Raw genomic sequence first — 15,107 nt, forward strand, 5'->3', positions numbered from 1 at the left:
GCTCCCGCTCTGCTGTGCCTTAGATTGCCGCACAAAGGACGGCTTCGTCGTTAGTTACAGTGCGCTTCCGCAGCCGGTTTCATGGAACCGTTAGTGCTTTTTGATTTTATTTTCCGTTAAGTAAAAACAAAAAAAGAAAAACAAGAATTCTCAGAAGCAGTAGGTACTCAGTGTTTCCCCTGTGAGAGAGCGGTCTGACGATAACCCTGCGAATGTGATTCATGTTTTTCTGGAACGGATTTTAATGTTGACCTTGTTATCGCGTGCAGTGAAAGGCACTTGTTTGCTGGTGGCTGCAGAAATTCCATCGTTCCCAATCTATCAGGGCAAAAAAACAAAAATAACAGTTAAAAAGAACAGATCATAGAAATTGACTTCTGGGAAAAAAAACACCGGAGTGTGAGCCAAGCCTATTGCATCATTCTCAGTTATTCCTCAGAAAGCCTGCTAAATGTGAGTTCTGTGTGCAGGGATTCCCTTTTCCACTGGACACAGGAAAGCATGACAATACCTAGTGTGGATTAAACCCGTGTTTAACGGTGTCGTATAACACACAGCCTCCAACCGTCCCATAAATTCATCGCAATCACATTCACGGAGGCGCGGGAAATACGTCCATATTTCCTGTGCCGGGACTAAAGCTGAGCGCAGTCTGAGAAGGGCAGGACATTATTAAGGGTTGTTTACTTATTGGAGCGTGAGTGAATGGAAGCGCACGCACCGAAAGCTATCGCATTTAAAGGGGCCTGAGGGCTGCGCGCTGAAATAATAAAACCCTCGCTGGACGGCCTTGCAAATATCAGCGCTGGAAAATGAGCCCCGGGCCCACAGGGCTCAGGCAGCGGCGCGGAGCTAAACAGGCCCAGCCCCTCACCCTCGCGGGGCCCGCTTTTTAAAGGGGGCTGGCCCTTTCCAAACAAAGAGCTTTCCACGGTTTAGCGTTCTCATTCTGCGGCGCAAGACACTGTTTTAAGAGACGTTGGCGTGCAGGCGTGGACGTGGGGGGTCATTAGAATAAGCTTCTATCTGTAGAAATTTTGAGGGTTACACTACTTGGACTACATGCCACAAAGCCAACAGAACACTGTCACTGACATAACACCTGTCTTAACCAGTAATGACAGCAAGCTAATACTCACAACAAATGCCAGAACACTACCAAAATGTAAGTAGTGATAATTTTGACTTATGTAAAATTTGAAGAATACATTTTGACACTGTTACTACGCTTATCATAAACTGTAATTGGTTATCATCCTTATCATGCTTATAACAGTGTTATGTAGGCTTTATGTGTACAGTTCAAGCAACTGTTACCCTTTTGCAATATCAAGCTTTAGAATAGACTAATCCTTTTTATATTATTGTTTTGTATTGCATATTTTTAGCAAGCCTTAAAAAGTAACGTCAGGTGTTTTGTCTGTTTGAAGCAAGACAGCCGAAAATTCCCTTTTAAATAACTCATCTTTGACAAAAAATGTGATTCCCATAACCCTAAACTCACATGCTGTTATTGCTGTGGATTGTTCTGGAACAGCAGAGGGCATTAGCATGACCCACAGCCTCCAAGGCCTTTAACTCATTCATCTGTTAGTTAATTTAACTGAGCCTCTGCACTCACTTGGCCACACATTTCAGACCAAAGGAACCAATGAAAGAATAAATAAACCACAACAAAGCATGCACAGCATGAAATGGCTTTATAAATGGGGTCCTGGGTAGGGGCATCCATTTTTAACTGGGATTAAAAATTAATGTTATTATGAGTTTTTATTTTTGAACATTATTGGCTTTTATTTTGGAAAACTAGTGAGATTTGTTAGCATTTCAGTTGTCAAAGGAAGTCTATTCAAAGGTGGAACCATTTTGCATTCCACATCTCTCCACAGTATTGTGTGTTCCGTGCATTGGATTTCAGTCCAGAAAAATCCCATGATAATTATCCCTGCAGTCAGCTGCAATATTCCTGTATAGCATGCATAGTGGGCATTCAGTTCATACAAAGCCGTGTTTAACAAAATGCATTCATAGTCCCAATGTAAAAATAAGCACTTGGCTAGATGGATACAGAATGACTGTGGAAAGGCCACAGTCTGGGTTCACATGCATAAACTAATGTTCCTTTTTATTCTGCATGGCAGTGTGCATTTCTCTCTGCATGGTGCCAGCTGGTGGGAGCAGAGGAAACCAGCTGGTGTAAGGTACAAGTCATTTGGGCACCACTGCGATGATCCCAGGTGGGGGTGGGGGGGACTGCTGGCTCTGAGTGGTCTCCGACAGGCTGAGTTATCATCCGAGTAGTTTATGATGCTAGTATTCCAGGATGTTCCGGAACATCACGCACTGATTCCAAACCAGACACCTTCACAGTCCCCAAAGAGTGGAGAACGGAATAAGACCACAAAATGTGGCAGCTGTTAACCAGCTAAGTCAATTAGAATCTGTCATTATCCCCACGTACAGCCGTTTCCGTTGTTTCAAGTTCAGTCTACCCTCAGGGCCTAGGCATACTGACTGGCCAGAGGAAAGGCTGCTGCTGCTTCTGTAGAATATATGACATGCTAGTGTGGCAGATAGGCACTGAACCACAAAAGTACAATTTCTTGCTCAAAACCATCTGCTTTATTCCCTCTATATTTAAAGTGCAGTCAAATCATAATCATTAAGGCTATGATGGTTATGGTGGCAATTACCTAACTGAATTCTAGTCCAATTCTATTTTTCAAGCATAATGATTGTCGAGGGTCGATCATGCATGTCACGTCATAACACTTCTCATTAACGTGAATGTAAAATTTTAATATTGGCTTAAAGTTTATAAATGGCCATGCCATCTGGGATCAAAGTAAAACCACATATCATCAATAAGGTTATATTTTGTAATCAATGAGAATAACAGTAATGAAACACCTCCTTTTTATCTACTGAATAAATAAATGACCACTGAGTCTCCATAAGTCCCGTTGCCTTTCAGGCAATACATGCTTTGCATGGCGTTTTGTCCAATGCATTGCAGCAATGCTTTATTTTGAATTTATAGTTTTACTTGAAGAGCAACTGGAGTCTGTCTGAACTCAAACTTTTAATTAATTTCAGTTTCGAAGATGTGCAGTACCAGGGAAATACGTCATCCATTCAGACATAATTTAATTAAAAGCAACTGCTTAAGGCTCAGTCTGTTTCAAGGAGGTAAAAAAACACCCAGAGCGGACAAACATATGATGGATAAATATTGATTTATTTTTACGTATCCTGCAATAAAACACAGAGATCTCCTGGGAGACCATCCTCCCTAACGTGAACAAATTAATGGAGAACGGCATCGATTTCTTGTTGGTCTTTACAGATCTGCTCATGTTGAAAGCGCTTCAAAGCAGTTCAGCCACTATACAAAGTCTAGAACTCGGGTGTTTTAAATCGCTTGAATGGTAAAAAGGAAATTAGCCATATTTCTCCTTTTCAAAATTAAAATGTGCGGGCTAAACCCCGAGACTGAGCAGCGCTTATTGCCCGTACACAAACACCCTGCAGTGGTGCTCCGCTCTATATACGCTTTATGTTCCAATATTCTCATCGCATACTAATATGTTTCACTATCTTAAAAAATAACAAAATCTGTGTTAATATGAATTTGGTGTTGGTAATGCTTGGACAAAAGTAGAGCGACTATACGTCCCATGCTGGCACTGTTTCAGTGAACCAATTAAACACGCAGTGCACACGCATAGGCCTACATTCTGTAAATCTTCCATCTCATATCTTGCGCTATGTATTGGGTAGTACATGAATTGCATAAAGAATTACATCTTCTGAAAATGTCGTGCCGGCCTGCAAAGAACAGTACACTGTACAACATTGGATAAGGGCGTCTGCAAAATGTAATGTCATGTACTTTAATATATAGCCTAATGCGAAACTTAAAAAAAACCCCTGCTCCAATCGCCTGTACTCTTGTCATTTTCGTTTGTCTTAACAGTGCATGATACACTTATAAGTGGCCCACCAATTATTTATCGGCTTAAAACGTTACTTCTGACGGGGTCTGAGCGCCCCGCTGCCTGACCGGTATGAAAATTGTTGGAGGATATAGTTGCTCTCGTTAGACTTGCAAGGGAAAGTCAGCGCTCCGGTCTGTAGAGGTCTCCATCCTTCAGCATCCTCCTACACTGCCGCTCTCCTCATTGTGTGCGCAGAGTAGGGAATCAGACGAGCCAAGCGCGCACAGAGCCTTAGAAGAGCCCGAGACAAGCATCTTCACTAAAACCGCGAGGAACTTTTAATGTAACGGCTATTTTAACGGAATCGAAGAGAAGAAAGCCCAGCATTTTTTTTTAAAGATCTGGCCATTCGAATGGCGTGAGACATGTCGCCCGCGGACGCAGTTAAAAGCAAAGGTCCATTTCTTTTTCCCCCTGAATTTCTCCTGGACTGCTCCGCTATGAGTGTGCATTTCTGTGACTCAAATGCATTTTAAGGGAGTCAGAACAGATTCCTTTCGGCTTGCTAGTTTGGGATTTTCTGTCGAAGTGGCTACCGTCATGTCTGGAACATTTCGTTCATTGTTTTTAGGTAAGCTATATCCGGCATAAAGCACACCTACATACCTACCAAAGGGGAGCACAAAAACTTTCTATTGTCTCGTAGCCTACTTATGCGAATGGGTAACGCAGGTAATCCTCGGTTTGAAACAGAGTGTATTCATCTGTTTCATTTATGTTTGTTTTCATTATTGTATAGTTTATATTGTGTGTTAAGTGTTATTAAAATGGAAATGCCTGATACATATTTTTTAGGGTGATATTACAAAATTTTCAAATGCCGTTAGTTGGCAGTGCCTCGCTATATCCTATGTTGTTTCAACATTCTTTGTGTTTTTGCAACAAGAATATATGAAATGTTCTGAAAGTAATACATACTGTGGCTGTCTGAAGGTTTTTAACATTTTTGCAAGCATATTTCCTTATTGGGAAATTAACAAAGTTGACTTAATTAGTCTTGCTTAAAATTCCCCTTCCAGCAGGCGTCTATATGGCAAATTGAAAACAGATGCTCTTTCTTCCCCTGTGTGTCTGCGCTTTACAAAGCTACAGTAAACGAAATATGTGCCGAATGAGGAGAAAATCAACGCGTTGTGTATGATTGTGTTGCACTTTAAATATTGGAATAAAATGTTTTTTTTTTCCCGTCCGGAGCAATTAGAATACCATTAGCCTACTGTTTCACAAAACGCACATTGCCGAGGCAAGCTGCTCAGTTCATATAGCATAATGTGTTGTGACATCAAATGGCAAAAATAGATACACTCATTAAATTGCCAGTGGTGGGGGACCGACGACAGTGGCTGGTGCTAATGGAAGTGTCCATGAGGAAGAATGTCGGGCTATCGCGTGTCCGCGTGTGCCGGGGTCAGAGCTCACCAGGCGTGTGTGAGGCAAGCTCTCGAGACACTGAGCCTTGTCTCTACCAGTTTTATCTAAAGGGTTTCTTTTTGGAAAGACAACGGAGAGTGTACACTTTGTGCGAATCCTTTGTCTTGCTTTGTATAGATATACCGATCTAGGTTTCGTATGCCCAGGATTGTTTTTTTTTTCTTGTGGTGGTATTATAATCACTGCACCAAACTTTGCCCTTCGATCAATCATATGTCTCCCGCGTTTAGACAGACATGCATAATGAGATGCGTTTAGCCTGGCTTTAGCCCATCGGCTCGATGATGGGCTTTGTGTGCATTTCACTCATTTAATATATCCATTGCAGTTCTCTTTGCATTCTTTGTGCAGTAGCGGAACCTTAGCGCACGAGAAGGTCAAAGATGTCCAATCAGATGGGACAAAGGAACACTGACCTAGCGTCAACATTTCATGTTAAGTTTCTTTCTGTTCTGTAATTGGGAATGCAGGCTTGCATCATCCATAGTAGACTACCTGTCAGCGTGTCACGCTGCGAGTCCTCCTATTTTTGGCCAGGTATATTACGTGTGCGGGCTCTCAAATGATGCAGGGGCGCACTACCACAAGCTCTGCTGAAGCTGCTGGAGGAGCGGGGCACGCCACAGCAACGAGCCCCGCCGTCCGAGGGTCGACGGTGCTCCCCGTTATTCGCATTAGTGCCGCGCGCTAGACGAGCTGTGAAACAAAGACCGCGCAGCGTTAGCAACGTAGATGTCATCATATTCACAACAAACATTAAAAAGCGCACACCGCTTCTTCCCCGCTGTGCACTCTGCTTTGTTTCTTGTCAAAAATGTTTATACACCGTATTTTCTTACTGTTACACGATTGTGCCTTAGTGTGAATTTAGTCACCTCTTTGTCTGTGATACCATGTACTCGTGGAAGCATATTCATTTATTTCAGTTCTGATAATAGCCTATAACAAATACAATCTTCGTATGATTTATATCATTTTAATTATCAAACATGTATTTTTAAAAAATTAGTTTAGAGCAGTTTCAAAAGCTTTGTATTAAAACAAGGACCGTGGAGTACCATTTGTGGTCACTTAATATTGCAAATCATTTTTCCTGTATTGTCGCTCTAGCTGCCTCATCAGCTGTTATAGATGTGTGTGTTTTCTGATTGGTGCACAAGCTCAGCTCCCTCTGAGCTAGAGTCTAAATCATAGTGAGAGCTTTTTAAAAATAAATTATCTGTATTAATTAACAGTGCTAATTTCCTCCTCATCCATCTTGCTTTGGACAGCTAAAGGCATCCAGATTTTTTCAGCCCCCAGTGGAAAATGGTATTAGGTATACATATTACAAATGTGTGCTGCAATTTACCATTGTCAAAGACGTCATGTAGTACGGTAAAAAAAAAAGTCTTTATATAGTACAGTAAAATGAACTCGAGAGAAAAGAAAATAAATCCCTAAGCCAGCCTAATACTGCGGATGAAGTATTGTAGATGATGAATCACCTTCCCCGTAGTTTCCAGAGAAAATGTATGGCTTAAGATGAAACTTTAAAAAGAACTTTTAAGAAAATAATAACAGAATAGTAAATTAATTTATTTTAAAAAGTACAATTTTTTTACAGTTTTTATTTTTTTTTATTTTTAGATTTTCCCTCTTGTATTTTGTGTTGAGGCTTGTCTTGACTCTTGTAGTACTTACCACTCAGTCACCGTGTTCAGTGAGAGGTCTGACTTGTTTTAATATTTGACCGGGACCTTACTGTCTATTGATGGCATTGGGTTTGTACAGTAGGTTGCAAGGAATGCGCGGGTTAAGGATACATGTGTTGCTTGGTCTATATGGAACCTTTAGGGTCACGAAATAAGAGGAACCCCTTGACCGGGAAGCTACTGAATGGCATCTCACTGTTCTTCCACTGAGCCACCCTGAACCAAAATCTCTCTCTCTCTCTCTCTTTTCTCTCTTTTCTCTCTCTCTCACTTTCTCAGTCTCTCTTACTGTCTCTGTCTCTCACTCTCTCACACACAGTATACAATACATTATAATATATCGGCTATTTAATTAAAATAGCATAATATTTAGGGGTGTGGGACAATTATATAATTATATCACAATTATTTCAACATCAGACCTGGGTGAAATGCGTATTTGTTTTGTATTCAAATACTTTTCTACACTTCACTGATCTTGTCTGATGTATTGGAACCAATGAGATACTGTCAAAAAATGCAAACCCCACCTCCTTGTCATATTGGCTGGTTCAATTACACCAGGCAAGATCAATAGAACTCAGAAAATTATTTAAATTCAAAGCAAAAACATATTTGACCCAGGTCTGATCAACGTCATATCATCCAATTGCTTTTAATTTAACTCAGGCAAGTATTTGTCATTGAACTACGAAGCCATTTCTGCGTGAGGGAGAGTGGTAGAGCCGCAGCGACTGCTGAACTCTTTGCTCACCCGGTTTCTTCACGGGTTCATTCCTCAACTTTGCCATTGCTTTCAATTCAGGAACTGTTGTAATTGGTCACACCAATGGGAGGGACTCGGGGCGCACGCTCCGGTCAGGTGGATCAATGCTGTCATTGGCTAATAGCTACAGTGCCCAATGTTGAAAATTGTTAGATATGAGTAGCTGCAGCTTCAGCGAATGGCATGTTTTCAACTTAATGAGAGCTGAACCAAAGCAACGAATCGTTACATGGAGGTGAGTCAGTTCCTTTCGTTCACCAAAGGGAGTCGTTCAAAAAGAACGAATCATTCAGAAACAACAGGCCACTAGTGCATTGACTCCTCCCTGGCTCACTTGATGCTCTGCATTGTGTCATCATGGTGATAATAAGAACCATCGCCAGGAAACTGAATGGTTTTCAGATGTTTTATTTTCAGTCTGTCGTTCTGGCAGATCCATTGCAGCTTCCCGGTCTTTTGCAATGTGCAGATTTCACAAGCCCTTTGCCTTCTCCCAGTTCACTTGGGGGTATTCAGCCAGCAATGCGGTAGATGCATCCAGCTGTATGACTTCACTTTCATATGAAATATGTAGTGACTCAGGATTAGCATTAATGATGTTATATTAAAGCGAACGCAAGGAGTTTTGTATGGAGAAGTTTGAAAATGTCACATCGTACCCATGGGGTCCTAATCTGTGCGTTGCAAAATTAGCAGTGTATTTATTTTCTGCTCTGTTGCGGTTGACCTGGTTCTTCTTAAATAATAAATATGACATTAACACGTTATGAAAAAGCACATAATTAAATTTCATCCATCCATTACAATTTCTCTTTTGAATATGCCCATAGAGTTTTATATATACACATTCCCATAGCCTATAGGTCTGTGGGTGATGGTTTTTATGGGACTTCTGTTTTTATCTGGTTTTTGGCTCGTTTGAGAAGCTGGCTTGCAGCTGTAAACTTGTATCCTTGCTTCTACTGCCACAGTATTTTGTTATATTTAAAGCCTCAATATAACGTGTACGAGGGCAGAATTCCTTCCCCTCGGTCTGCACCACCGACTCTGCTGAAGTTTATGAGATTCAATGGGCATGTTGGAGGAGACCCTTCATCACTCTGTGGCCTCGGGCAGAGGTGGGGCTCGGAATATTGCTCCCGGGCAGAGGTGGTGCTCGGAATATCACTCCAACTGAAACCCTTGGTGACTGGTCAACACTATATCATCCTGTGGCGCTCCTGGCCCAAGTGTGGGCCGGATGGACAAGATCTGATTCGGACTGTACGTGCACCCTGCCGGCGGTGCTCTGGGTGATGTTTAGATGTTGCGAAATCGGCTGCATGTGGCCAGAGTTTCTTTTGGTGCCCGGCCAGCCTGCCGGACGGTGACTCGGACATTCCTGAGGGTTTCGCATCTATCCTCGACCACGAAAGAATGAATCGCAACGATGCTTACGCGAGCACAACTACTAAGGGGCAGGATGTTTCTTCATCCAGCAGATGCCTTTTTGCTGCCAAACGCTGGTGGTTTTGTTTATGGGGGGACACGCTCCACGCTGTAAACAAACGGACTCGTGCACAGCAGCCACTCTGAGTAGACTGGAGTGGGTGTGCTACTGTTCAGCCCTGTGGGCAGTCAGGCCATAATTAGTACAGAGCAGTGGAGCGTTGGGGGGCGGGGGGGATGTCTCCCTGTGTTCAGAAATCACAGTGACACCCCACAATCTTTCATTCAGTCTGCCCCTCCCCCTTTCCCTCTGCCACAGACAGCCACTTCCCTTTCCCACCCCCACACAGCAAACAAAGAGCCAGCACAACCTGTCTGAGGTTCATTATGCTTAATTAACACTGCTTATATTTTTAGTTTAGATTTTTAAATAAATTGAATGACTGGCAAACTATTAGGTTGGGTGGTTTGATTTTTGTTCTGTTTTTGCATGTGAAAAAAGATGAAAGAGAGTTTTCTATTTCACTTTTGTTTTTTAATCAAGAGAGCCGGTGATTTTCTTTTAATTTCCCAGTGTGGATCCTGCGTATTGTATGAATGAGGATTGAAAGGAAATATTTCTGTGCCTTAGTCTCTCCCAGGAATATTTCAGCAGTGGATCAGGGTGTATTTATAACAACCAGAGACATCCCAGGTACAAGTGAAGGTCACTAGAGTGGGGATGTGCATTTCACAGTTCTTTTTCTTATTCTTTTTTTTTTTTACCTTTACCTCACATTTTTCATTCAGGGGTTCTTTGCCAGTTCTATTTTTAGAGACTTAGTATAATTCACATTACATGCCACTGGCAAGACCACTGTTTGTTATGAAATCGGTTTGTTATGAAACTTTCACATGAGTGTCGCTTAGAGATGTGTTCTGCATATCTGGTGCACAGTTCTGTGATGATATACACAGCTTAGTATTCTGGGAAGGGTCCTTGAAACATGGCTTTGTGTTGTTGCCTGCTTTCTGACCTGAAAATTCATGCAATCCCCCCTCCCCTCCGCCTTTTAGCCGTGACTGACTAAATCACTTCCAGATTACAGTGCGACTCTCTTCCAAAGCACAGGAACTGCCCGTGTTACTTTACGACTAACCTTTGGCAGATGTTCTGCTGTGATTTAGACTGAGATGTTGTTCAGCCCACATTCGCCGAGCACGTTCATTGTTAAAATGTTAGGGGAGCTTTTCCTTTGATGTTGCTATTTGTTGTGCGTATGCGTAGGTGAGTCAACGTTTAACGAGGTCCATGCAGGACCTTACTGTACCTGTGACGGGGGGCCTCGGCTCGGGTCCGTAATCTCTGCCATTTCCACATTGTTTGCCAGAGTGAATAGCCATGAAAGTCGAAGGAGCAGGGAGCAGGGAGCAGGGATAATCTCCCTTTCCTTTCAGTCTCTAAGCAGGAACGGGCCTCTCGTCTTTTCTGAATGCAAAAAGATCCCCAGACGGGCCCTGTGAGCAGCTCTGAGAAACGGAGAAAGGGAACAGAGGAGGAGAAAGGAGGAGAGAAAAACAAAAGGGAACAAAAATAATGATGAATTGCAGGCCACGCGATCGTTTCGTATCCTTTAGGCTGTTTCATATGCGCGGGGTGCTAATAATCCGCTCGACATCACGGCGTTGGGTCCGCTCACGATCCGAGAAGATCAAGGACCGCACGCCCGCAAGAAGTCAGGTGTGTGGCCTTCACCCCCCTTTATCTTTGTAAATGATCTACAGTAGCTGTCAGTGCTCACCGCTGGAGTTATTAGCATTGCAGCCTACATGCTTTTTGAGTTGTTTCTCATAGCCGCTGCCTGGGCTCTTGCTGGAATGCTAAAGGAGGGGCTGGCATGCTCGTCTCCCAGCAGCATTTGATCTCCACATTTCCGCGGATAGCCGGCATCTCCTTTATGAGAGGCAGAGCGAGCTGACTGCACGGAAAATGAATAGAGAGGAGTCAGATGTATTTTCTGTCTGTGCGCGATGCACATCTCTCTCAGATTCAGGGCTGCGTGGCGCATTCATGCCATTCTGTAACAAACAGGCCTTAAAAATACATTTTTCTGAGAGCATCGGAGTTGCCATTATGCAAGGATGCCATTGTGACTGTGCTCCGGCGCTGACACACACACACACACACATATACACGCATGCATGCATGCATGCACACACACAAACACCCATCCATGCATGCACGCACACACACACACACACGTGCACACACACAGTTCCTGTAGAGACTCTCACTCAGTCAGAAGGCGGGTGTACTCACAAAGCCTTCCCTGTGAGTATGAGATATATCTGCACTCCATCTGCGTGGATTAGAGGCACACTGAGTTTATCGCAGGGCTTTGGTGTTTGAAAGCCGTAATACGCATAGAGCTGAGGAAGATGATCTGACTGGCGTGTGGTATCCTTCCTGGGTCAGGTGGTACTTCAGGCAAGGCACTGTGTGACGCAACCTCTAGTGAAAGTTTTATTTCAGTCTCTCTGACAGTGGCAGGAACTGGGACCAGTCACGTGATCGTTCCTGTGCCCACGTGCGGCTGTAAGACTCAACGAGGCTTCATTTCCTCTCCCACATAGAGCATTTCCTGCCCCTACGGAAAATGAGAATACACAGAGACCTGTGCTGCAAAAAAAAAAAAAAAAAATGAAGCGGTGAAAATGACATTTTTTTAGGCATCCCTGCGGCTTCTGCAGCTGGAGAATTCCGGAAGCTTGAGCTGCGGAGGAGAAGCGCGCTGCCGCACTGTTTCCTCTCCCGGCCTGCCTTTCAAATGGAAACGTTCTGTCAGCGCCGTTATTTCCCCCCCCACACACGCACACGCTCCGCTGTCCTGGACCGCTCGCCTCTCTGCTCCCCGCGTCTGCCGACCCGGAACCAATAACACACGAGGCCCTCCTGCGCCCTGCCATTCATCTCCCTCTCGTTCCGGCAGGTTCCGCGCGGCCTGGCACGGCGTCCCCGGCCCTACCCGAGAAGGCGCGGTGCACGCGCATAGCCAACACAACCCCGCTAATCGAAGTCTTTTGACTGAGGACCATATCTGGCTGATTAGCCAGATTGGGTGTTTTTCAGTTCTGGGCCAGAACAAAATGATGCGCTCATACCAGCACTTAGCATATAAATTTTGAGACCCCTGCCCTGGTGGACCATGACCAAGGTTTTTTTTTTGTTTGGGGGGGGGGGGGGGGAGCGCGTTTGTGATCTGGGGGCCTCCATGGGGTGTGGGGGACAGGATTAGCATAAATTCACAACTCAAAGGGGAAACTAGATTATTAATACACAGCCCACGGCTTCCTCCACGCATTAGTTGGGAGTGCAACTTAAACAGCCTGCAGGCTGTTACACCAGGTTTACGCCTGTCCAGTGAATTTCTCTGAAAGCCTGTTCAATCTACAGCGCAGATTCTAGAATCGTTCAGAGATGTTTAAAGTGTGACAATAGTTTGTGCGTGCAGCCTTTGCATGAACCTAAATCACACCGGTGCCTTGTCCGTCTAACAGACCCTTAAAATACAGAAACATTTAGCTTTTCATTTTGAATAGTTTTTTAGAGGGCTCCTCAGACCAATAAAGGTAGAATGCATGAACCCGGTTGCGGTTCTGGAATGTCAATTAATTTCCTAGTTTTCACCATTATGTCCTGAGGTGTTATTTTGTATTGGGACTGTATGTGATGGATGGTTTAATATTCAGCCAAAATAGCAAGGGCTCGGCTTTCCATATGAGCGCAGAAGACTGTAAAAAGCCTGTCTCTGATCAATGGCCGCCTGCGATTGGCTGGGTAACGCTGGGGCCCGCTAATGTGTGGCATTAGTAAAGTACCTTAACCTTTAAGCGTGGAAATGCAAGACAAACACCGCGGGCAAAACTACCTGTTTGTGCAGGAGATTAAACAAGTCTTCCAGGTGCTCACTGCACCAGCAGGATCCAGCGCTCTGCTTTGCCGAAAGAGCTTTTTCCCCCCATTACTCTTTCCCTGCGCCTGGAACCTGCTAACGAGCAGATGGCACGGCCACCTTTGTTTTTTCCGAGTCGTTAGACTTGACTTGTTGATGAAATGGAGCCTTTCCGCTGTATCGGCCCCATGGATGTGTATCTGTGTGATTTAACTCTTTTTTTTTTTACCCACACTCCCACGTCCCTGAATGCTGGCCAGAGATAAAGAACAGCGACTCAGCGCCCCTGACCGTTAAAAGCTGGGAGTAAGCACCTTCTGAGGAGGCCACGGGATTTCTCCATTTAAACATTTTTTTCCGGCTCTTTTCCACAAGGGCGAGCGCGGAGTTCTGTCTCAGCAGGGGCAGCGGTCCGCAGGAAAAACAACCTGCCTTTTTCTTCTCCTCCGTCTTTTTTCACAGTCGTCTTTGGGGCGACTGGGCCGTCCGCGCCCTTGCGGAAGGCCGCGCCGATGCAGCCATTTTGGTTTTTGATTTGTCATCAGTGAGTCATCCTCCGTCTCCCCCGTGTCTGGTACTCCTGTGTTTTCATCACCACGTGGGCTGACGGTCAAACCGCAGACAGTCCAACCAGATGACATCTACGCAACGATGTGACCTAACCGAAGGCGTAGGGAAGCGAATGAAACCCTTCTCCCTGCTCTGCTTACTGCTGTTTTTATTGAGTGCCCTTTGACCCCCAAAAAGGAACAAACCGCCGTTTAATCTCGTAATACTCTAAATTGAGTTTGGACCCCGTTTCACCAGCGTGAATAATTTAGCTTTTTTTGTCGTTTTGAGGAGGTCTGGAGGGGCAGCTCTTGTCTGAGCTCCAGAGCTGGTGGAGAGAAAGCAGCAACGTCCGCAGAAAGAGGCTCTTAAAATAATTACATTCGGGAGGGGATATTGCCGCGCTCTCCATGTTGGTTCGAGCTCAAAAGCATCCTGATCAGACTCCAGAATTACTGTCAATAACGCGATAATCGGATCTCGCGCGCGGATGTTATGAAGATGGACTGTCAGATGTTTGAAGGCCAGCCTTCCTTTGTGAGTTCACCTTGCCCCTCGTGGCCAATTGAAGGGAGAACAGCGAGGGGTCGGGCCGTGCCCGCGGCAGAAAGCCGTGCCGTGCCGCGGTCATTCCGTCTCTCGAAAACAAACATTTCCCATTTCAAGGAAGAGATGCCGTTTGCTCTATTAGCCTTTCCTCTTGGATGAGCTCTTGACGTTCAACAGTGCGGATTAGCCGGTTCCTCAGGAGCTTCTTGCTAATGAGGCAATTATGCCTGTCCTACCGGGGGTTCGGCTCGGCTGTAAGCAAACCGAGGACTCCTTTGCTGTCTCAGCAAATATCAGGGCCACCGCTGCCCCTCCCTGTGAACAAAAGACACGTGAGGAGACGCTCCTCTTTTGTCGGTTAAGATTACCGGTTTTGGAATCCCATTAAATCCTTTGTTCCGTAACACGGAAAGAGAGTTGGCACAGAAAGAACCCACATTTTCCCCCAAATAATTCAAAATTACTGCAGTGCACATACATGTGTGTTGTTTGTCTTAGGTTAGCGTGACTGATCTCTTGAAGTTGTCTTTGAAGTGAATTCAGAAATTCAGAGAGGCTGTTGACCTCTGGGAGGTCGGAGGTAAACGCTGGAGTGGTGCAATCACAGCCGTCTTCATTTGTCATGTTTCTTCAGCTCATTTTTTATTGAGGCCCCCTGTTCTCTTCAGAAAGGGTTGAAGACAGAGGAAATTGGTGCAGTTTGTGTGGGCTGAAGTCCCCTTACTGTCCTGATTGTGACTCATGAGAAGCCAAATTTCCA

At 44.5% G+C, this 15,107-nt stretch overlaps 1 protein-coding gene across 1 annotated transcript in view; it reads left to right on the top strand.

Annotated features, from left to right (window-relative positions):
* Nucleotides 1-4,059: 4,059 nt before the first annotated feature.
* Nucleotides 4,060-15,107, top strand: part of clmpb (CXADR like membrane protein b) — a 58,788-nt gene continuing 47,740 nt past the window's right edge. The window contains exon 1 of the mRNA XM_035386378.1: nt 4,060-4,569. Coding sequence (XP_035242269.1) covers nt 4,464-4,569 — 106 coding nt within the window. The 5' untranslated portion in view covers nt 4,060-4,463. The remainder of the gene's footprint in view (nt 4,570-15,107) is intronic.

The sequence above is a fragment of the Anguilla anguilla genome, chromosome 12 (genome assembly GCF_013347855.1).
Source record: "Anguilla anguilla isolate fAngAng1 chromosome 12, fAngAng1.pri, whole genome shotgun sequence".
Lineage (NCBI taxonomy): Eukaryota > Metazoa > Chordata > Actinopteri > Anguilliformes > Anguillidae > Anguilla > Anguilla anguilla.